Source organism: Sapajus apella, unplaced genomic scaffold (assembly GCF_009761245.1).
Source record: "Sapajus apella isolate SASKATOON/1434 unplaced genomic scaffold, GSC_monkey_1.0 scaffold40, whole genome shotgun sequence".
NCBI lineage: Eukaryota > Metazoa > Chordata > Mammalia > Primates > Cebidae > Sapajus > Sapajus apella.
Genome location: NW_022436980.1, coordinates 1911768 through 1933694, shown reverse-complemented (window position 1 = coordinate 1933694; position 21927 = coordinate 1911768). Strand labels below are relative to the sequence as shown.

The window sequence follows — 21927 nt, the reverse complement described above, 5'->3', positions numbered from 1 at the left end:
AATAACAATAATAACACTCACCAGATGGTTGACATTATCTTAGCATGGTGGAGGAAGTAGGATAATATGGTAAGGAAAATAGGGTAGTGGAACTGTTTGCTAAATTTTTCTTTCTTGAATTTTCAGAATCATTTTGTTTGTTTTAAGAGCTGGGCTGAATTATCTCCATGTTTATTCAACTGAATGTACCTTATTGTATAAGGAGGAAACTGAGAACCCCAGAAGTAAAGTGGCTGGCCCAAGGTCACACAGCAGAGGCAGGACAGGAACCTGAAACTCCTCATGCTACACCCACTGCTAGCTTTTTTATCAGACCATTCCCTCTGTGTTTCTTTTGTGGGCTGAGGAAAGAGGTGGGTGAGTAGAGAGAGAAGAGGGAACAAACAAATGTCAACAGTGGTCAGAAAGCTGGAAAGAGAAAAGAATATGAGGAAAACAGCCAAGAGGGAGAGCAGGATAGGTCAGTGAGTTGGGTTGGTGGAGAGGATGGACGGGCATTAGTGAAACACCTAAGCAGCAGCTGTATAGTCACCAAATAGGTCACCCATAGGAAAGCAGAAAGAATAATAAATGCTTAAAGAATGTCTGTAGAGATAGCATGAAAACAGGGCTTGAACATTTGGTTGCATGGGAGAAGGTATAGAGCAGGCAGAGGGCTGGGTTTAACCAGGGTTGGGGTTCAACTGGCAAAGAGGAATGAGAGAGATGATAGTGTATGCTGGAGGCATTGAAATAATTGAACATGGAATTTAGCGTAGATAGGAAAGGAAGTAAGGGCACAAGGTAGATAAGTAGCAATGTAAAAGTAGACCATCCCAGTGAAGTCAATGAAGTGTTAAAGTATGGTAGTCAGAGAGGGATGGTTGAAAGTGAAATTAGGCAAGGTTACAATTTTGGGTAAAGACCAGATCTAGTCACTAATAGTGGGAGGGAACATTTCTCATGGCTCCTGTAATAAATTTATTTTGAGTATATGAAAGATTCTTCAATTTGAAATGATACAGGAATAAATGAATGCTATTTCTTAACAATGGGGTTGAACTATAAAATTTTGTTTAGGAGTTTCCAGTGGTACAGGGAAATACTCAAATGATAATTGAAGAAAAACTAAATGCATAACTGTGTATTAAGAAAGGATTTAAAGGAAGAATGTTCAAAAGACTAACAGTTATTCTTTTCAGTGATGGGATTACAGATAGTTTTTCCTGCTTCTTTAACTTTCATAATTTTACCCACTAAAAATATATTAGTTTTTAGCAAAAACAACAACAACAAAAACAAAACAAAACAAAATCTTCTGGTTATATATACTTAAAGAATTTAAAAAAGGAAAAAACAAAATTAAAAGTGGGGAGAGGGAAATGAAGACAAAAAAAGAAACACAAACAAAAACTAGTCCAAAGCACATAAAAAAAAACTTGTGCATAAATGTTGACCACTAGAGAAGTCAACATGTACCAGCTGGCATAGAGTTGTCATTGGTTTGGGGACCCCTCTCGGTCAGATCTAAGGCAGAAGGTAAGGTAGCCTCCAGTCTACATGGCTAAGTTGTAAATAATGTCCACTGCTACCCATGGGACCACAGAAGAGTCTTTCCTAGGAACCAAGAGGAAAGGTGTGAGCTTCACGTGGGTCTGTCAGATTATAATCACTTTCACCATATGTAAGCATTTTATCACTTTAAGAGTAAGCCTATTTAATAAAAGGCATTATGAAAAATGAAGGAAAGTAGAAAGGAACCATTGGCCTGTCTCCTTAAAGACCAAAGACAACTACAATTAACATATTGTAAGTATTTCCTTCCATCTTTATTCTTTTCATAGTGTTTTTGTTGTGGTTTGTGTTTTGTTTTCCAAAATCAAAATAAAATTTTATTGCAAAAATTAAAGCAATACGGAAAACTATAAAGGAGAAAGTATAAATCACAAATCACTTGAGATTCCACACCCCAGGCATATTTGCTATTAACAGATCTAACAAATATTAACTATATCTGTAGTAACAGATGTTAACAGATCTTACCACACACACACACACACTCACTCCTCAGTACTACATATTGGTGTTTGGGATGCTTTTAATTCAACAGTGTGACCCTCTTTGTGTGTTAAGAAATATACGAAGGCACTATATTTACAGCACATTCTCTCATATGTGCCTTGATTTCTGAAACCAAGCTCCTACTGATGGACATTTAGGTTTTTTGTTCCTCAACATGTTGCTTTTATAAACGTTATAATACACATTTTTCACATATATTTTTATACTATTTTTGTTTGTTTATATCCTTAGGGAAAAATCATTGAACTAAATTTGCTGAGTAAAAAGTTATTATTTAAAATTTTGTCGCATATTGCCAGTCTGCCTCCAGAAAGACAAGGAATGCTCTTTTCCCTGCAGACTTTCCAACCCTGGGTATTTCCAGTTGGTTAAATTATTTGTCAGTCTGAATCAACTAAAAATAATACTTTGTTCTTGCTTTAATTTGTAAGACTTTTTTGTTTTCAATATAGTCATAATCCTCTTGTCAGTACAATATTATCATCTTTGAATAGGACAGTATGAAATGTCATTTTTGATTAACTGAATGAGTCTAATTTCTTTTAACTAGTATCTCACTCTATTATAGTTGGGGATAGATAGGAATTCTTCATCTAGGAACTTTAGAAATACAGTTTCTCCTTAGCTCTTATCTACAGGCTCAGAATGAAACCTGTATTTGTCCCTCCCCTCCTGTTCTCTGATATTGCTAATCATTCTGTTTTCTCACAGCAACTGAAAAATACCAAGGCAACTTGTCAACCTGCCATCAGATTTGAAGGAAATCTGACATTGTATTGAAACAGTTTATTGACACTAAAAAACAGGGTCGTTTTGTTATAACAACTAATTCTATATATATAGAACCTAGTGAAGTTAACTATGGTGGAGAATGTATCATTTAATAGATTTTTGGATCACAGATAATATAAGCAAATCTTCGTATGAAAATAGCTGTTTTACATTGTCACACATTCTCCCTGTAGTTTACTTAAACCTACTTATATAGCTAAAGTAGAATAATATGTTTGTTTGTTTTTATTTTCAGTCGGAGCCTCACTCTGTCACCAGGCTGGAGTGCAGTGGCATGATCTTAGCTCACTGTAACCTCTACCTCCTGAGTTCAAGTGATTCTCCTGCCTCAGCTTCCTGAGTAGCTGGGATCACAGGCGCACGCCACCACACCCAGCTAATTTTTGTATTTCTAGTAGAGGTGGGGTTTCACCATGTTGGTCAGGATGGTCTTGATCTCTTGACCTCATGATCTGCCCGCCTTAGCCCCACAAAGTGCTGGGATTACAGGCGTGAGCCACTGCGCCCAGCCTGAAATAATGCTTTTTTTTAATTTTTATTTTAGGTTTGGGGTACATGTTCAGGTTTGTTATATAGGTAAACTTGTGTCACAGGGGTTTGTATAATTATTTTGTCACCCAGGTACTAAGCCTAGTCCCAATCAAGTAGTCCCCAATGTCTGTCGTTCTTTTCTTTGCGTCCATGTGTTCTCATCATTTAGCTCCCACTTATAAGTGAGAACATGCAGTATTTGGTTTTCTGTTCCTGCATTAGTTTGCTGAGGATATTGGCCCTCAGCTTCATCCATGTTCCTGCAAAGGACATGATCTCATTCTTTTTTATGGCTGCATAGTATCGCATGGTGTGTATGTACCATATTTTCTTTATCCAATCTGCTGTTGATGGGCATTTAGGTTGATTCCATGTCTTTGCTATTGTGAATAATGCTTCAATGAACCTAAGTGTGTGTGTATCTTATGGTAGAAAGATTTATGTTCCTTTGGATATATACCCAGTAGAGGGATTGCTGGGGTAAATAATAGTTCTGTTTTTAGCTCTTTGGGGAATTGCCTCACTGCTTTCCACAACAGTTGCATTGATTTACACTGCCGACAGTGTGTAAGTGTTCTCATTTCTCCAAACCTCACCAGTATCTGTTATTTTTGACTTTTTAATAATGGTCATAGAAGAATATCTTAATGGAGTGATGAATTAGAAAAATATTAATGGGCTAATAATACTAATAATGATAATAGATGTCATTAATTGAGTACTTACTATACGATAAACTCATTGTAAATATTATTTCATTTGATTCTGAAAATAACCCTTTGAGGTAGGTTTTATTGTTTCTTATATAGAGCATTAAAATGAGGCTCAGAGTGACTCTTGCCTGGGGTGGTACAGCTAGTAGGTGGAGGTAAAGATTTAGTTCTGTCTCATAACTCCCAAACTACTTAAAAATAGAGTTAATGACACTTAATTAAGGCTTTGGTATTAAATAACTTAATGTGAAATAAAGTAATGGAGGAAAAATGTCATAAACAGTGCCAGGAAAATTGGCTAACTATTGGGAAAGGAGGAAATCAAGTTGTGTCTTTACCATTTAGCAGATTTCAGGGTGGAGAAGGGTTTCCTAACCATAAAAGCAAAGAAAAAAGTCACAAAAAAACAGACTTTAAAACTGAACTACATATAAACTATTTTTCTTTATTAAAATATATTAACAAAATTAAAAGGCAAATGACTAAATATAATAACTATTTACAATAAAGATGACAGGGGATTAATGTTCTTTAATTATATGGAACACCTACCTATCGATAAAAAGAAGTAAAACACATAATACCTCATTAAACAAATAAGCGAAGGATCTCAATAGATAATTCATAAAAAAAGAATTGAATTCTTTAAAAAGTATCAATGTATTAGAATAATATAGTTGCACATTAAATAATTTTTAATGTTACCATTTCATACTAGCAAGCCTATGGTGAAACTGGCTTTTTTATAGTTTTCTGTTGGAAGTGCAAATTGGTTGGACATCCCCAAAAATCACATGAAATTACTATCAAGGGTACTAAAATGCTCATATTCCTTAATCCAGTAACTCTATTTCTAGGACTCCATTCTAGGGTAATAATCAGATGTGCACACAAATAATTGATGTACAATTATGTCCATTGCGATATTATACACAATATCAACATTTTGGAGAGTACATGTGTAACAATAGAAGGTGATTTAAATAAATGATAAACCTATCATTGTGAAAACTGTGTAGCTATGAAAAGTCACAGTTTTGAAAAATATTTACTAATCATATGATATGGTTTGGAGGCTTGTCCCCTCTAAATCTCATGTTGAAATGTAATCCCTAATGTTGGAGGTAGGTTCCTGGTGGGAGGTGACTGAATCATGGGGGTTGATTCCTCATGAATGACATGAATGGCTTAGCATCATCCCATTGGTGATGAATGAGTTCTCTCCTAGTTCCTGTGAGATCTGGTTAGAGTTTGGGACCTCCCACTTTGCTCTCTCGTGCTCACTCTCTCACATGTAACGTCACCAGTTCTTTCTTCGCCTTACACCATGACTGTTAGCTTCTTGTCGCCCTCACCAGAAGCAGATGCTGGAACCATGCTTGTGCAGTGTGTAGAACCATGAACCGATTCAACCTCTTTTCTATATAAATCACCCAGTCTTAGGTATGAGATATGGTTTGGTTCTGTCCCCACACAAATCTCATCTTGAATTGTAATCTCCACGTGTCGAGGGAAAGACCTGGTGGGAGTGACAGATCATGGGGGTGGTTTTCCCCATGTTGTTCTCATGATGGTGAACGAGCTCTAACAAGATCTGATGGTTCAAGTGTGTGGCAGTTCCCTCTTAGCGCGCTCTCTCTCTCTGTCCTGCTCTGCCATGGTAAGGCATGCTTGCTTCCCCTTCACCTTCTGCCGTGATTATGTTTCTTGAGGCCTCCTAGCCGTGCTTCCTGTTAAGCCTGTGGAACTGTGAGTCAATTAAACCTCTTTTATTCAGAAATTACCCAGTCTCAGGTAGTTCTTATGGCAATGTGAAAAAGGACTAATACAGTATTCCTTTATAGTGACATAAAACCAGAAAAACATGCCATAATATAACGTTAAATGGTGGGGGGGGGGATGTAATATCTGCAACTAAATAGGAAATTAAGCCAGTGTTCACGTTTGGTGCTTGGAGGCCTGATCAAACTTTTTTTTTTCTTTACCTGTAAGTAGATTAGTAGCGATTATTTCTGGATGATGTGATAAAAGGGGATTTTTTATTTTCTGCAAATTTCCTACTTTAATTTTGAGTGCATTTATTAGTTTCCTGTTGCTGCTATAACCAGTTTCCATAAACTAGATGACTTAAACAGCAGAAACCTATTCTCTCACAGCTGTGGAGATCAGCAGTCTGAAATTAGCTTCACTGGGCTGAAGTCAAGGTTTCAGCAGGGTGTGCTCTCTCCAGAGGCTCTAGAGGAAAATCTGTTCCTTGCCCCTCCCATCTTCTGATGGCTGCTGACGTTCCTTGGCTTGTTGGTGCATCACTCCTGTCTCTGCCTCCAGGGCCACATTGCCTTTTCTTCTGTCTGTGTCAAATCTCCCTCTGTCCGCCTCCTATGTAGATAACTATGACTGCATTTAGGACGCACCCAGATAATCGAGGATAATCTCCCCACTCAACATCCTTAATTTAACCCATCTACAAAGACTCTTTTCCAAATAAGGTAACACAGGTTCCAGGAATTAGGATTTGATATCTTTGAGAGCAGTTATTCAACATACTACATTACATTTCATTTTTATCAGAAAAGAACACCAACATTTATTTTAGGAAACATTTAGTTTTGTTCAGATTGATCCAGCTAAAATTATTATACCCCAAACAGGAAAAAGTTGCTGACTGGAGATTTTTAGAAGGCCATTTAGAGAGGTGTTAAATTATGTATTTGCCTTTTTCTTTTTTAATTAAAATTTTCACCTGTCAGAATGTATATTTAATTTATGCTGAAATAGTATCTTTTTAAGTTTTTCAAAATTTATTTATTTTAGAGATGCACTCTTGCACTGTCCCCTAGTCTGGAGTGCAGTGGTATAATCATAACTCACTGTAACCTCAAACAGGGGGTCCAGCAACCCTCCTGCTTCGGCCTCCAGAGTAGCTAGGGCTACAGGCATGTGCCATCAAGCCCTGGCCAAAATAATGTCTTTATGTGTTAGTCTCCCTGGGTTAAATCGTAAGCTTCTCAATGACAGGAACTGTGTTTATTTTATTCATTGTTGTACTTACCTGCTCGCTACTGGAAATTTTGGTAACTGTTACTTAGGAAATATTTTCCTACAGATTTGTTGACTCGCAACTATATTTGAAATGTCACTTAGGGTTGGGCTGAGTGGCTTACCCCTGTAATCCCAACACTTTGGGAGGCCAAGGCAGGCAGATCACTTGAGGTCAGGAGTTAGAGATCAGCCTGGCCAACATGGTGAAAACCTCATCTCTATAAAGATACAAAAATTATGCAGGCCTGGTGATGTGCACCAGTAATCCCAGCTTCTCATGATACTAAGGCAGGAGAATTGCTTCAACCTGGAAGGTGGAGGTTGCAGTGAGTCGGGATTGCGCCACTGCACTCCAGCCTGGGCGACAGAATGATACTCTGTCTCAAAACAAAAAACAAAAAAAGCAATAGCACTTAAGGCAGACAACTGACACCTTGTAACAGGCAAAGGCAGGCTGGTTGTGAGCTCAAGATGGCTGCAAAAGGGGACAGTAGCCAATTGTCTTGGTTTGCCAGGGACTCTCCCTGTTTCAACACCAAAAATGTCATGTTCCAGGAAAACTCTCAGTCTTGGGCAAACCAGGATATTGTTCATCCTGTCAGGAGCCCAGAGTGAAAAGGAGCTGCCTCTGCAATGCTGGTATTCATCATGATGGGGAATGATCGTAGGATGGCAGTGTTCTGGAAGGGTGGCCCAAATAAGGCTATTTAGCATTTTCAAGCACAAAGCAAAATATTGACTCATTTACCTCCTTCCATTCAACAGTATTTATTGGGCATCTACTATGTACACTTGGTAGGCACAGTTCTAGGTGCAGAGATTTAATGGTGAACAGAGCAGAGAAAATCCTTGGGCTTGTGAAACTTACATTTTAATGGAAGGGACAGATGATACACAAATGTAAGACATAGATCCATAATGAGAACTATTGATAAGTACTATGAAGAAAAATAATGCAGGGCACAGAAGAGAGAATGATGTGGATTCCTGTTTAAGACAGGATAATCATCGGACTCTTTCTGAGGTGACATTTGAACAGAGGCGAGAATAAAGTGAAGGAACAAATTATGCAGGTATCTGAGAAAACAGGGTGCCAAGAAGAAACCACAGGTGCAAAGGCCTTGGGGCAGCCGGGACACGCTGAGCTTGCTTAGGGGGCATGTGGAGCCCAGTGCGGCCTGCATGGAGCAAGGCAGGTGGATATGATGGGAGATGGAGCAGGGGAATTTGCAGATGGACCAGCTCACTTAGGAGTGCTTGCTTCCACAGGCGTAATGAAGACGTAGGTATAACGGCTATCCTGAAGGACACACAGTGCTTCCTCTGGAGTCTGTAGTTGGAAAGAAGGTTAATTTTCCTTGTACCTGCTCTTGAATACTTTCCTTTTTTAAAAAAAATTATGTGCATGAATTACTTTTTAAAAATCAAGTAAATAGCTTAAAATACCTTAAAATAATAAACATGGTTTGATAATTTTAAGTAATAAATAAAAAGTTAAAGTTGCAGCCGGGGATGCTGTTGGAAGGGAGAGCCTCAGACGGTTTGTGTTGGGCCACCCTGGTGACAGGCCTGTCCGGGCAGCGGGACTTGAGCCCAGGGACTGTGGTGGCTTTGAGTAAACAGAAACCCAGAGTGAGGGTCCTACCACAGAGGACAAGAGCCCAGCCTCTGCCAGCATCCTCCAAGGGCAGGAAGCTGGCCTTACTGATACTGATTTGGAGAGAACAAATAGTCACAGATTCATCCTAGATCTTCTAAGATTTAACCATTATCCATCTTGGCTGGCTAATGCTGAGTGAGATTGTCTTATAGGCAAAAAATTGGAGCAGGTAAAATTCCCACTCCCATTCTCCAGTTGCCCAGCTATGGATTCTGTGGTCCTAATGGGAGAACGTAGAGAAGCTAAAAATAAGTTTGCAGCGGTCAGGCCCCTCCAGAAGGAAAACATGGATTTAGAAAGCTTCTTGAGAGGTTTGGGGTAGGATGGGGAGAGGTTGAAAATAATGAAATAAACACCAATCCCAAATGGGACCTGCAGGCATCTTGGGATGAGCCTGTCCCGCCTCTTGGAGAACAAAGATGACTAACAGCTTCCTAAAATATTAAAGGAACTTTCCATGAGGGTTGTTAAATTGACCTACACCTTTATTCCTCAGACACATTTTTTAAAGCAGGGTGGGGTTAGTGGTACAATGTTTGCGAAGCATGATTCTGGCTTTGCAGAGAGATGAAGAGAAGCTCCCCACCCCTCCCTGTGTGTGCAAAGTAGAACATGGGAGAGTCCACAGAGCATTCCCGCAGCCCTTTCCTCCCCCAGAGCTTCTCTCCCTCGGCTCCTTGTTGTGAGGTTCTCACTGCCTTGCAGAGCCACGGTCCTCTCCACAATCCTGTTTTCCAAATGGCAGCCCCAGGGAAGAAAAGGGAGGTGTCAGGATTCTTACTGGAGGCCCTGTTCTTGCCCCTACCCTACACCCTGCATATCTCACAAAGCGAGGATTGCGGCAGCGATCTTGCTTAGGCTGAGCCTGTTCTTAGGTTGGCAAACCCACCAGAAGATTGGGACACCTGTGACTGTCATCCTCCCAGTCCCACGTTTCTCCTCACTTCTGCTTCAAATGCGAGACCCCAAGATTTCCACACAGAGAAGTTGGATTGCCTTAAAACATGGTGGGCTTCTGTATATTTGTTTTACTTCAATTAAATAAAAAAGGTAAAAAAGAAAACACTTGGTGGGCAAAGCCCTGGCCTGATGTCTCACACTTACTGTACGCCAGGCACTGTTCTGGATGCAGGGATTCGTCACATCCCTGCACTCACAGAGCTTATGTTCTAGCAAGGGAGACAGACAATAAGCAATAACTCCAATAAATAAGTGCATTCTTGTAGTAGTATAATGGCAGGGAGTCCTGTGGGGAGAAAGTGGGAGGGATTGGGAGGCCCAGGCTGGAGTAAGACCTCAGCGGTCTCCTCTGGGTTAAAACAGATCATACTTAGCTGGTGTGTCCTAGGAACTGAAGATGCTGGTAAAGTTAATTCCCTTCCACTTTTCTGTGCCTAAAAATTCTCATTACTGAGAGTGTGAAATTCAGTATTTACATGCAGTAAGCACACAGGAGCTAAAAACTGAACAGAGGTGAACAACGTAAGAAAACCATCACCACAGTTAAGATCTTATTTGGGGTTATATGGCAAGGGGCAATATTTATCAAATTAATTAAGATATTCCATGATTGTACCTTTCATTATGTATAAATGTAAAGCAAGTTTCTAGCACTGGGAGGAAATCCAAGACTGAGTATGAGTAAGTGATGTATGCCTCTGAATTAAAGATTTTTTTTTTTTTTTTTCGACAGAGTCTTGCTCTGTCGCCAGGCTGGAGTGCAGTGGCATGATCTCAGCTTACTGCAACCCCTGCCTCCATGGTGCAAGGAATTCTCCTGCCTCAGCCTCCCAAGAAGCTGGGATTGCAGACACACACCACCACACCTGGCTAATTTTTGTATTTTAGTAGAGACGGGATTTCACTGTATTGGCTATGATGGTCTCGATCTCCTAACCTCATGATCTACCTGCCTTGGCATCACAAAGTGCTGAGATTACAGGCACGAACGACTGTGCCTGGCCAAATTCAAGATCTTAGAGCCCATTTTAAAGTATATTTTGATCTAGGTGGGTTACCTAGGTCAAAATCTTAAGCTATAGCTTAAGATGAGTTTTTTCATATGTATATACCTAGGTAACCCACCTAGATCAAAATATACTTTAAAATGGGCTCTAAGATCTTGAATTTGGCCAGGCACAGTCGTTCGTGCCTGTAATCTCAGCACTTTGTGATGCCAAGGCAGGTAGATCATGAGGTTAGGAGATCGAGACCATCATAGCCAATACAGTGAAATCCCGTCTCTACTAAAATACAAGCTATAGCTTAAGATCTGCACATTTTTAATGTACATTAATTATATCTCAGTGAAAAAAGAAAGCAAGCTGTGGTTACCATGGACCATAGACTCAGGCACTGCTCAGATGCTGGCAGTTCATGAGCACTCACACTACAGCGGGAGGGGCCATGAGCAGGACAGATTCTGAGAACAGGGGCGCAGGGAAGGGACCAAGGGAATCTGCCCACGGGTGCCTGCATCCTACAGCAACCCCAGCAGGTGAGAGACGGATGTGGGCCAGCCTGTAATCACACTGCCTTTATTGCTATTCCTGCCTCTCCTTGAAGGCACCTGGGCTGATGGGGGAACAAAATCCCCACACAGCAAGTAACTGGAGAGCAAGTCTGGGCAAGGCCACCAGCTTTCAGGGACAATGCTGTTATCCCTGCCGAGCAAGGTACATCTTCCCCGCTTCCTGGCTTCTAGAACAGGCAGCAGCCAAGTCTTTGAGGTCATGGAGTAGTCACGGGCTACGTGGGGAGTAGCTGTTTGCACCCACAAAGATAGCCGGCTGAATGGACTTGGTACTGCCCTGTCATCTCCATCTCATTCTATCTCTGTCTCTTTTATTTATTTATTTATTTATTTATTTATTCTTTTAGAGACGGGTGGCACTATGTCACTAGGCTGGATCCAAACTCTTGTGCTCAAGCAATCCTCCCACCTTAGCCTCCTGAGTAGCTAGGATAACAGGCAGGCACCACCATGCTGGGCCTGTCTCTATCTCTTTATCTCTCTGTGTGAATCTCTGTGGCTCTCTGCCCCTGAGACACACCCAAGATTCTACACATTCTTACAAGACACCTAGCAACCATCTCAGGATGCCCAGAGTCCCAGGCAGCCCATCACCTCCTGTGCACACAAGGTGAGACCCTGCACATCCAGAACTAACAGAAACTGTAGTGGGTTGCTTGTTTTCATAGTAAAGCATGCTTCTTGGAAGGGTGATCTCGGGGCATGGTTGTGAGGCTGGAGTACGAGGGCTCGAATGATCCCAACACATGGAGATGGCTGTCCTGCTCTCAAGCACTCACTGGCTGTTTTCTGTTCTTCCCTACAGGAGGCAGTGTCGCATTGCCCGGAAGAAGGCCAACTGGCCCGAATCCAAAATGTTATCCAGGAGCTTCCCCCATCCCACTATAGGTGAGAATCGTTGGGAAAAGAAAGGTGTGGTCTCTCAGTGCAATGTAACACCAAAGAGGCTGGCATCATGAAAAGGAGCCAATGTAGTGGACAGTAGCCAGTTTAGGCTTTCTCAAGGGCATTTTGAAGTTGGTGAACAGGTCACTATTATCGAAGTGAATTGGCGCCTGACCAGGGCCATTGGCAGCAAGGAGCAGCCCGTCTCCAAGTCACCTGTAGAACACCCCTCAGAATCCCTCAGGAAGTCATTCCAATGATGCATACAAGCCTCTTGGTGGCATTCTTGGTTCATACCCAGATTTGTAGCATAACCAAATCTATGGCAACCAAGGTAGCTTTTCAACAGGGGCTGACCATGGGCTCTTGAGCATTGGCTGATTGATCTGTTTGCTCATCAGTACCATCCCCTACATCATCTCATCCTTTCATTTCATTCTCACAGTTTAGCCCCCTAATTTTGCCACCTTTCCCAGTGTTCCCAATGCCTGCCCATTCTTTACAAGGGGGCAGATTTTTATGTGGTATGAGAAAGACCTTCGTAGCAATAATAAATATTGTTTATCTATGAAATTAGCTCCCTAACAAGTACCACAATCCCTGTAGCTGGAAGAATTTTTATGAAAACGAGCCTAGATAAGAGCCTATTTCAAAACTGCGTGGAGGCCGTCCTACCCTTCTGGAAAGGAGGAACAAATGGCCACTAAGAGCCTCCAGGCTATGAGGTGCTGTGACTCCCTGGTTCTGTCTCTGGCTGGTGCTCCACAGGCCTCTGCTTACATCTGACAAGATGGACCCCCTTCCCCACCCTGGGCCAGTGTGCCTAGGCGCAAGAAAATTACTTCCATCAATCTTGACATCTTCCCAATATTCCTTCAAAATTCGTAAGATAGAAATATGTAGAGTCTCTTAAATCCAAACTTAGAAATTATCTCTACATGTTGGGCTTCGCACAGGCACTGAAGTTTCTTTGTCAAAAAACAAACCATTCTAGGACCTTGGAATACCTGATTCGACACCTGGCCCACATTGCCTCCTTCAGCAGCAAGACCAACATGCACGCCCGGAACCTGGCCCTGGTGTGGGCGCCAAACCTCCTCAGGTAACCACTGCACCCTCCCCGTGTCACCACCCTGGGGGAGCTCAGAGCAGCCCCCTGATTGAAATGAAGATGGGACTCTTCAGAATTGAAGCCCCTTTAAGGCAAATCTGTGGCTAAGTGGTCATTATAGCACATATGAATGAAAGGTGATTTAGGTGATAATAGCCTAAGCTTTCTCCCTGCTAACTTGGAAACTGAGTTCCAAAGGCATTGTTGGTTATAGCCACAATATGGCGGAAGTTAGGGGTCTGTATGTTACAATTTCTTGAAAAGGCCTTTGTTGTCTTAGGGGCTCACTGGCTTGTTTTGGTGGAGTCACAGCTGGCTGCAACCTGAATCAGCTGCTTCATATGATTTCATAAATGATCACATTTCAGTTAGGGGGAATGGAAAGCATACTATGCAGAAAACAAAAGTCAATCTCTGTATGTTTACAGGATAGTGTTTATAGTATTGCAATGTAGAGTACCTGGTAACTGTTTCAAATTTGTTCAGTTTATTGGGCTTCACAGCCTTTGGAGAGTTCCTTTAATTGGCTTAGTTAAAATATTCTATAAACTGTATCAATTTAGGTGACAGGGCTTGTGCAGAAGGCCAGCTGGCTCCCCTTGCTGCTTCAGGTTGTAAGGCAAACTCACTCACTGAATGTGTTTCTTCCGCACTGTAGGTCTAAAGAAATCGAAGCCACTGGTTGCAATGGAGATGCAGCCTTCCTTGCAGTCCGGGTCCAGCAGGTGGTGATTGAGTTCATACTGAATCATGTTGATCAAATCTTTAACAATGGTGCACCTGGGTCTCTGGAGAATGATGGTAAGGACTCCTCCTAGCATACACACCACCAGCCTCTTCTTTCTTGCAACTAGTGGAGGTACTCAGTTCTAGCCCTGAGCGTTGGCTGTGTGTATGCTGACTACTGTGTTTCAGTATCTGAGGACCATGCATATGTACATTTGTATGTGTGAAGTGAAGCTATAGTGTATTTGCATGTGGCTTTAGCATGTTTCTAATCAGTTACATACATGGCCTATCGTGTGAATGTGGTATGGCGAAATAGAACTGGAATAATGTTCTACTAGTTTTAGTGAGTTCTTAAACTCTGAGTTATTCTCTAAAAGAGGTACTGCTGGCATTCTTCTCCTTGACAATTAGATTTCATCTTTACTTTCAGTATATTTCACAAGACCTTTATACTTTCACCTTCAAGTCTTAGAGGAACAAGTTAAGAGGCAGCGTGTTCATACTCACATGTATGTTCAGAATGCATTCTCTTCTCAAGAATTTCTTGAGTGCTGACTTTTTTCTGCACTGCACCAGGCAGTAGGCATACAAAAATGAGTGTGTTTGTGGGTATCTTATGATGAACATAATGAGCCCTAGGAGTGAATTCAACTCCTGTGAACCCAGTTGGTAAAAACCAAAAATCCAGCTGACCAGGAAGCCTGGTGTAGGAGAGTGATTTTTCCAACATCAGAGTGTAAATCAGAGTTACCTGATGAGCTTGTTAAACCAAGGTTTCTGGACCTCATCCCCAGAATTTCTAGTTTAATATGTTTGGAGTGTGGCTGATAATTTGCATTTCTAACAAGTTTCCAGGTGATGCTGATGCTGATTTTCAGGTCCACGCCTGGAGAATCACTGGTGTATAAAAACCATATCTGCAAAATACTTTTTAGCTGATCAAAGAACTCCCTTCCAGTTCATCCAGTATTTTGGAAGAACCAGTTATCAGAATAATCTGTTGCAATTAGTATCAAATTTTGATCCCTACCCTGTCCTCTATGTAGTTTATGACCATTTAAAAATTATTTTTATTGAGATAAAATTTACACAACATTAAATTCATTATTTTAGCCATGTTAATGTGTAAAATTCAGCCATTTTTAGTATATTCACAGAATTATACAACCATTATCAGTGTCTAATACCAAAATAATTTCATCAGTCCAAAAAGAAACCTGTCTTGATCTGTTTTGTGCTGCTATAACAGAATACCATAGACTGGGTAATTTGCAATGAAAAGGAATTCATTTCTCATGGTTCCAGAGGCTGGGAAGTCCAGAATCAAGGGGCTAGCATCTGGTGAAGGCCTTATCCTCTTGCTGCATCCTCCTGTGGTGGAAGATGGAAAGTCAAGAGAATGTGAGAGAGGGGGCTGAACTTGCTTTTATAACAAACCCACTACTACAATAATGAACCCATTCCTGCAATAATGACATTAATCCATTTAGAAGGGCAGATCCCTCATGACCTAATCACCTCATAAAGGTCCCACCTCACAACAGTGTTGCATTGGGGATCAAGTTTCCAGCACGTGAACTCTGGGGGACACATTTAAACCATAACAAACCCCATACTCATTAAGCAATCACTCTGCATATTCCCCTCCCCAGAGGCCCTGGCAACCACTAGCCTACTTTCTGTTTGTATCGATTTGCCTATTCTGCACATTTCATATAAATGGAATCATGCAATATATGGTGTTTTGTGACTTTTTTTTTTTTTTTTTTTTTGGGACAGAGTCTCACTCTGTTGCCCAGGCTGGAGTGCAGTGGCGTGATCCCGGCTCACTGCAACCTCTGCCTCCCAAGTTCAAGCCATTCTCCTGCCTCAACCTCCTGAGTAGCTGGGATTATAGGTTTACACCAGCACACTTGGCTAATTTTTTTTTCTTTTCCATTTATAGTAGAGAAGAGATTTCACAGGCCGGGCGCGGTGGCTCACGCCTGTAATCCCAGCACTTTGGGAGGCCGAGGCGGGTGGATCACGAGGTCAAGAGATCGAGACCATCCTGGTCAACATAGTGAAACCCCGTCTCTACTAAAAATACAAAAAATCAGCTGGTCATGGTGGCGCGTGCCTGTAATCCCAGCTTCTCAGGAGGCTGAGGCAGGAGAATTGCCTGAACCCAGGAGGCGGAGATTGCGGTGAGCTGAGATCGCACCATTGCACTCCAGCCTGGGTAACAAGAGCGAAACTCCGTCTCAAAAAAAAGAGAAGAGATTTCACCATGTTGGCCAGGCTGGTCTCAAACTCCTCACTTCAAGTGATCTGCCTGCCTTGGCCTCCCAAAGTGCTAGGATTACAAGTGTGAGCCATGCGCCTGGCCAACTGTTTGTTTTTTGTTTTGTTTTGATTTTGTTTGTTTGCTTAGCATATGTTTTCAAGGTTTGTTCATGTTGTTGTATATATCAGTACCTCATTTCTTCTTATGGGCTGAATAATGTTCTATTGTATAGATACATCACATTTTTATCCATTCCTTAGTTTGTGTTGTTTCTACTTTTTGTGGTTATGTATAATGCTGCTGTGAACAGTCACATACAAGTTTGAACATATGTTTTCAATTCTCTTTGTTATATATGTAGGAGTAGCTGGCCTTTCTTATTTCAACTCTCCACTTATAGATTTTTTTCTTTTAAACTATATGAAACCTATTTGCAAGTAGAAGAGAAGTAATATGTATACATTTATTCATTCACCCTTTTGAGCCCACAAAAAATTTATTGGGGACTTACTCTACAGCAGGCACTGTTGTAGGTATTCCGCATGCAGCATTTCATTGATTTATTACAGCAAACATCATGAAGTTATCAATCTTATTTAATACATGAAGAACTAGGGAACCAGAACAGCTTAGTAACTTCCCAGAGCCACCTAGTGAGTAACTTGCTGCATGTGGACTGCTGAACCCAAATCTTTTAACCTGTGCTCTTTCCTTAACTCTACTCTGCCTCTATGAGGAAAATAAAAGGACAATAGATTAAATAAATCATTGTGGAGAACTAGGGCTTTTGGGAAATGTTCTTCTGGACAGCAAATCTCATCCATGACTATTAATGTTAAGGTTGTTCCTAATTCCAACCTGAAAATGCCTTTTCTCTTTATGGCTATTGCCTTAGCCATCTTTTTGTCCTGCATATTAAAATCCAGTTTGCTCTTTAGCCTTTAACTCTTGATTGCCTCCAGTGCTTATTATTCACATATATTTCATTTAAACGTTCTTATTATAAATTCTTACTGACTTTGGTAAAGTGCCATACTTAATATTTACACAAAATGGAATAAGCCCTATTCTCTGGAATTTTAGATTTGGACGGAGTACTGCTTCAAACTGAAAATATTTTAGAAGTTGTCTTAGTCTGTTTGGGCTGCTATAAAAAGATTCCATGAACTGGTTAGCTTATAAGCAATCAACTTATTTCTCACACTTCTGGAGACTGGGAAGTTCAAGATCCAGATGCCGGTAGATCCAGCATGTGGTGAGGGCCCATTACTCATAGTTAGCACCTTCTCACTGCGTCCTCACATGGGGAAAGGTGAAACAAGCTCCCTTGGCCTTTTTTATAAGATCACTAATCCCATTCATTAGTGCTCCACCCTCATGACCTATTCATCAAAAGCCTCACCTCTTAATTCTGTTGCTTTGAGTATTCTATTTTAATGTATGAATTTTGGGGGAATACAAATGTTCACAGCATAGCAGAAGGCACTGAATCCAGTGCTTTTATTTGAAGTGACTTGGGGGTATAATTTTCGGACAAAGCGATCATAGTTTCCAAAGAAGTGATCTTTGAACTGAGATGGGGAGCCAGGCATCTGAGCATCTATGAGCAAATGTTCCAAAGACAGAGAACAGAGGATGTAAAAGCTCTGAGGCAGAAAGCTTGAAGTGTTGCAGAACATTGGCCAGTGTGGCTGGAACCAATGTGACCTTCAAAGTGGGGTGCCCCACACTGGTGGGTACCAAAGACTAAAGCAATGAGATATGGGTGTTGGGAGAAACTGTTCCAATTTCTTTTTTCCATTTATTTTTGTCTTAATACTTTATAATTTCTATTATTTTATATATATTTGCTATTACACATGACACAAATACAATGGCATATATGTATAATTTACAGATATATATAAAGGGAGTATACATTTTAAAATGTTTACTATATTTTTGTAGACTACTGGGCCAGTGGGCAAACAGGAAAGGGGAAGCAGATAAAAAATCCTTTTAGGTCATGCTATGAGGTGGGTTTGTTCTCAGTGCCTTGGGAAAGCATTGGAGGGTTTTGGGCAGGCCAGTGCTGTGTGGAGGAGACGCTGAGAGGCTGGAAGCAGGGAGACTAGTTAAGAAACTATGGCAAAAGCAGATGGGAAATCATGGCAACCTGTACTGGCATCACAGCAGTGGGAAGGAGGAAAGTGGCTGAGCTCCAGATGTATTTTGGAGGTAGAATTACAGGCTTTGCTTATAGGCTGTATATGGAGGGAGAGATGCATTAAGGAAAGGAATAAATAAAAATTAATAAGTCCAGACTTTAGCTTAGGCACTGGATGGTCCATGGTGCCTCCTATTGACATGGAGAAGGTGAGAGGAGGTACCAGAGTAGAGCAGAGGAGCACAGATTGCAAGGTCTGTTAGGAAATGTAAAGTTAGAGATGCCTAAATAGAGGCCAGGCACAGTGACTCATGCCTGTAATTCCAACACTTTGGGAAGCTGAGGCAGACAAATCACTTGAGGTCAGGGGTTTGAGACCAGTCTGGCCAACATGGTAAAACCTCATCACTATTTTTTTAAAAATACAAAAAATTAGCTGTGTGTGGTGGCTGTACCTGTAATCCCAGCTACTCAGGAGGCTGAGGCAGGAGAATCGCTTGAACCCAGGAGTCAGAGGTTGCAGTGAGCCAAAATTGCACCACTGCAGTCCAGCCTAGGTGACACAGCGAAACTCTGTTTCAAAATAAAAAACAAAAAACAAAAACTTAACTAACAACAACAACAACAACAACAAAAACATCTAAGCAGAGATGATGAGCAGGCCTTTGTCCTAGGAGCATGGAACTGAGGGGGGAGGTGGGCACTAACCTTGGTCTTCTGACCCTGCAGCTTATGTTCTTCCCCTTGTTGCAATTGCTCCAAGAGTGAGTTAATGTACATATTTATTTTTATGTATTTTTAAGCAAATACATAATCAGAAATAATCTAGAATCTGTGAGAGTCTTTGACAAAATATTCAAAGTAGATTAAATTTAATTTTTTTTTTTTTTTTTTGAGTCAGAGTCTCGCTCTGTCACCCAGGCTAGAGTGCACTGGCATGATCTCGGCTCACTGCAACCTCTGCCTCCCTGGTTCAAGGGATTTCCCTGCCTCAGCCTCCTGAGTAGCTGGGATTATAGGCACCCACCACCACACCCAGTTAATTTTTGTATTTCTAGTAGAGATGGGGGTTTCACTATGTTGGTCAGGCTGGTCTCGAACTCCTGACCTCATGATCTGCCCGCCTCAGCCTCCCAAAGTGCTAGGATTACAGGTGTAAACCACTACACCCGACCAAATTTAAATATTATTAACCCTCTTTGGATTGAATAAAAAGACTGTGTGAAAGTCAGAAGGTTTACTGAAAAGTTTTCAGGATCCCAGGCTATATTTAATAGTAGTCCTACTGAATGAAGACCATCCTAATCCTCCCCAGAAACACCCCACTATCACATAATAGTTGTCTCCATTTTCCATGAGGCCCTTTTTCAATGGTTTTACTTCTTCCCACCCACAGAGGGTCATGCTCTGCAAAGAGAAATAGTGCCATCAATCTGCTTTCTGAAAATAGTGAGTTCTCCACCAAAAGTGATTTCAGTTGGTCTAAGTTATCCTTGACTCTGTTTACTACTTTAGAAGTCATAGAAAACTGACAAGGTCACCAAAAACTAAATAGATGCAAACTTAGACTATTTTTTAACTTAAATCAGTTGCACAGCCTCAGCACTATTGATATTTAGTGCTGGATACTTCTTTTTTGTTTGTTTGTTTGTTTTTCTTTAGTGCTGGATAATTCTAAATTGTGAGGCACTGCTCTGTGCATTGCAGGACGTTTAACAGCATCCCTGGCCTCTGCCCACTAGATATCAGTAACACTCCCACACACACTGATGACCATCAAAACTATCTCCAGACATTGCCAGATGTCCCTGGGTAGGGAGGGGAGTGGTGCACAAAATCACCCAAGGTGAGAGCCACTGACTTGGAGAATATAGATAATCCTGTATATCAGTGATTGTCATCATCACTTCCATTCCTAAAAACAAATGCCGTAGAATAGGAAAGGATCAGTTACATACACTAGAAGACAGCTGAGTAGTGAGTGAAAAAACCACAGTGAATAGTATAGGCTGTAAAATACTTCCTGTGGCAGGGATATAAGCCTGGGTGATCTGGGGAAAGTAGAGGTTCTAACTTGAAATGGCCTTGGAGCATGTGCTCTCCAGCTGCGGGAAGGAGAGGCAGCCTCCTGCCCTACTCTGGAAGAGTTATGCTACATCTGTGGCTGGACAGACACTCCCATCTGGCCAAAGCACTAAGCAGAGTTTTCAGGAGTAAGGACTCATTGTTGTCACTCTGGCTCACAGTATGTGTTCAATAAATGTTTGTCATAGGCATGAATGAATGAATGAGTGGTCCCTCTCTAAAAAGTATGGTAGTCACAGCTACCTCCTATAGCCCCTGTTTGTCCTCTGGCAGGTCTGGCCAAGAGCATCATCAGTTTCCTGGGACCTCAGCTCTAGGCCCCACCATGCCCAAGAGAAGGCAGGGTGGCACTCAGCCCCTGTCATGGGATCAGGAATGGAGGGACTCTGGATGGGGAGTCTGGATGGATGTGGTGGGTAGGCCTCCTCCAAGACTGAAGTCTTCCCTTGCCTTTACAGAAAACCGGCCCATCATGAAAAGCCTGACCTTGCCAGCCCTCTCCCTGCCCATGAAGCTGGTGAGCCTGGAGGAAGCTCAGGCCCGCAGCCTGGCCACTAACCATCCTGCTCGCAAAGAAAGGAGGGAGAACAGCCTGCCTGAGATTGTCCCTCCCATGGGCACCCTCTTCCACACCGTCCTTGAATTACCAGACAATAAGTAAGTGGCACTATTTTAAATTCTAGATGTGTGGTTGAACAGAAAAGAGGAAGAGAGGTATATAACAATCTCAGGACCAAGATGGCAGTGTGGGTTGGAGGTTATGTCTGGGTAGGAGTATTAAGGAAACATTCCAGAAGAGAAGGGAGCTATCTCTACAAGTCCCTCTCACCAGCGGTTGATGCCTTTATACATGCACTGCCCCAAAGTTAACAAGGCCCCCAATCTCCCTTTGATCAGGAATCCTGTTGGGATAGTGTTATAGGAGTCACATCACGAGTCACAATGGAAATTCCTGACTTTTTAGTGTCGACAAATCAGGCTTGGTGTTTACAAAAGGAAGTTTACTAAAAACAAAAATGTGATCCCCTCCCCTGACCCTCCCTTCCCCACATGATGATACAAAAAGCATAGGGTTGAGTGTTCTGATGGAGGATACCTTGACAAATAGTGTCACTCTAGGCTGATTGCTCTGGGTAAGCAGCACTTGGGGACATGCAAACCTGGCCTCCTTGTAGAGCCTGTCAGAGCCCTCCCTCATCTCTAAAACAAATCAAGCATTGTTTTTATTGATAGAATATTTTCTTTCCTCATTTTTCCCTGTCACTTCCTCTGTTGCCACCTGGGTCTTTACCCACCCACTCACTCACACCCCACGGTAGAAAGAAGCAGGGATTGAACAGGAGTCCTAAATTCTAGGCAGATTGTAGGTGGAG

At 41.6% G+C, this 21927-nt stretch overlaps 1 protein-coding gene across 1 annotated transcript in view; it reads left to right on the top strand.

Annotated features, from left to right (window-relative positions):
- Window positions 1-21927, top strand: part of ARHGAP31 (Rho GTPase activating protein 31) — a 114659-nt gene that overhangs the window by 69819 nt on the left and 22913 nt on the right. Inside the window, exons 4-7 of the mRNA XM_032298991.1 lie at window positions 12138-12220; window positions 13212-13319; window positions 13987-14129; window positions 21013-21211. Of these exons, the coding sequence (XP_032154882.1) occupies window positions 12138-12220; window positions 13212-13319; window positions 13987-14129; window positions 21013-21211 (533 nt within the window). The remainder of the gene's footprint in view (window positions 1-12137; window positions 12221-13211; window positions 13320-13986; window positions 14130-21012; window positions 21212-21927) is intronic.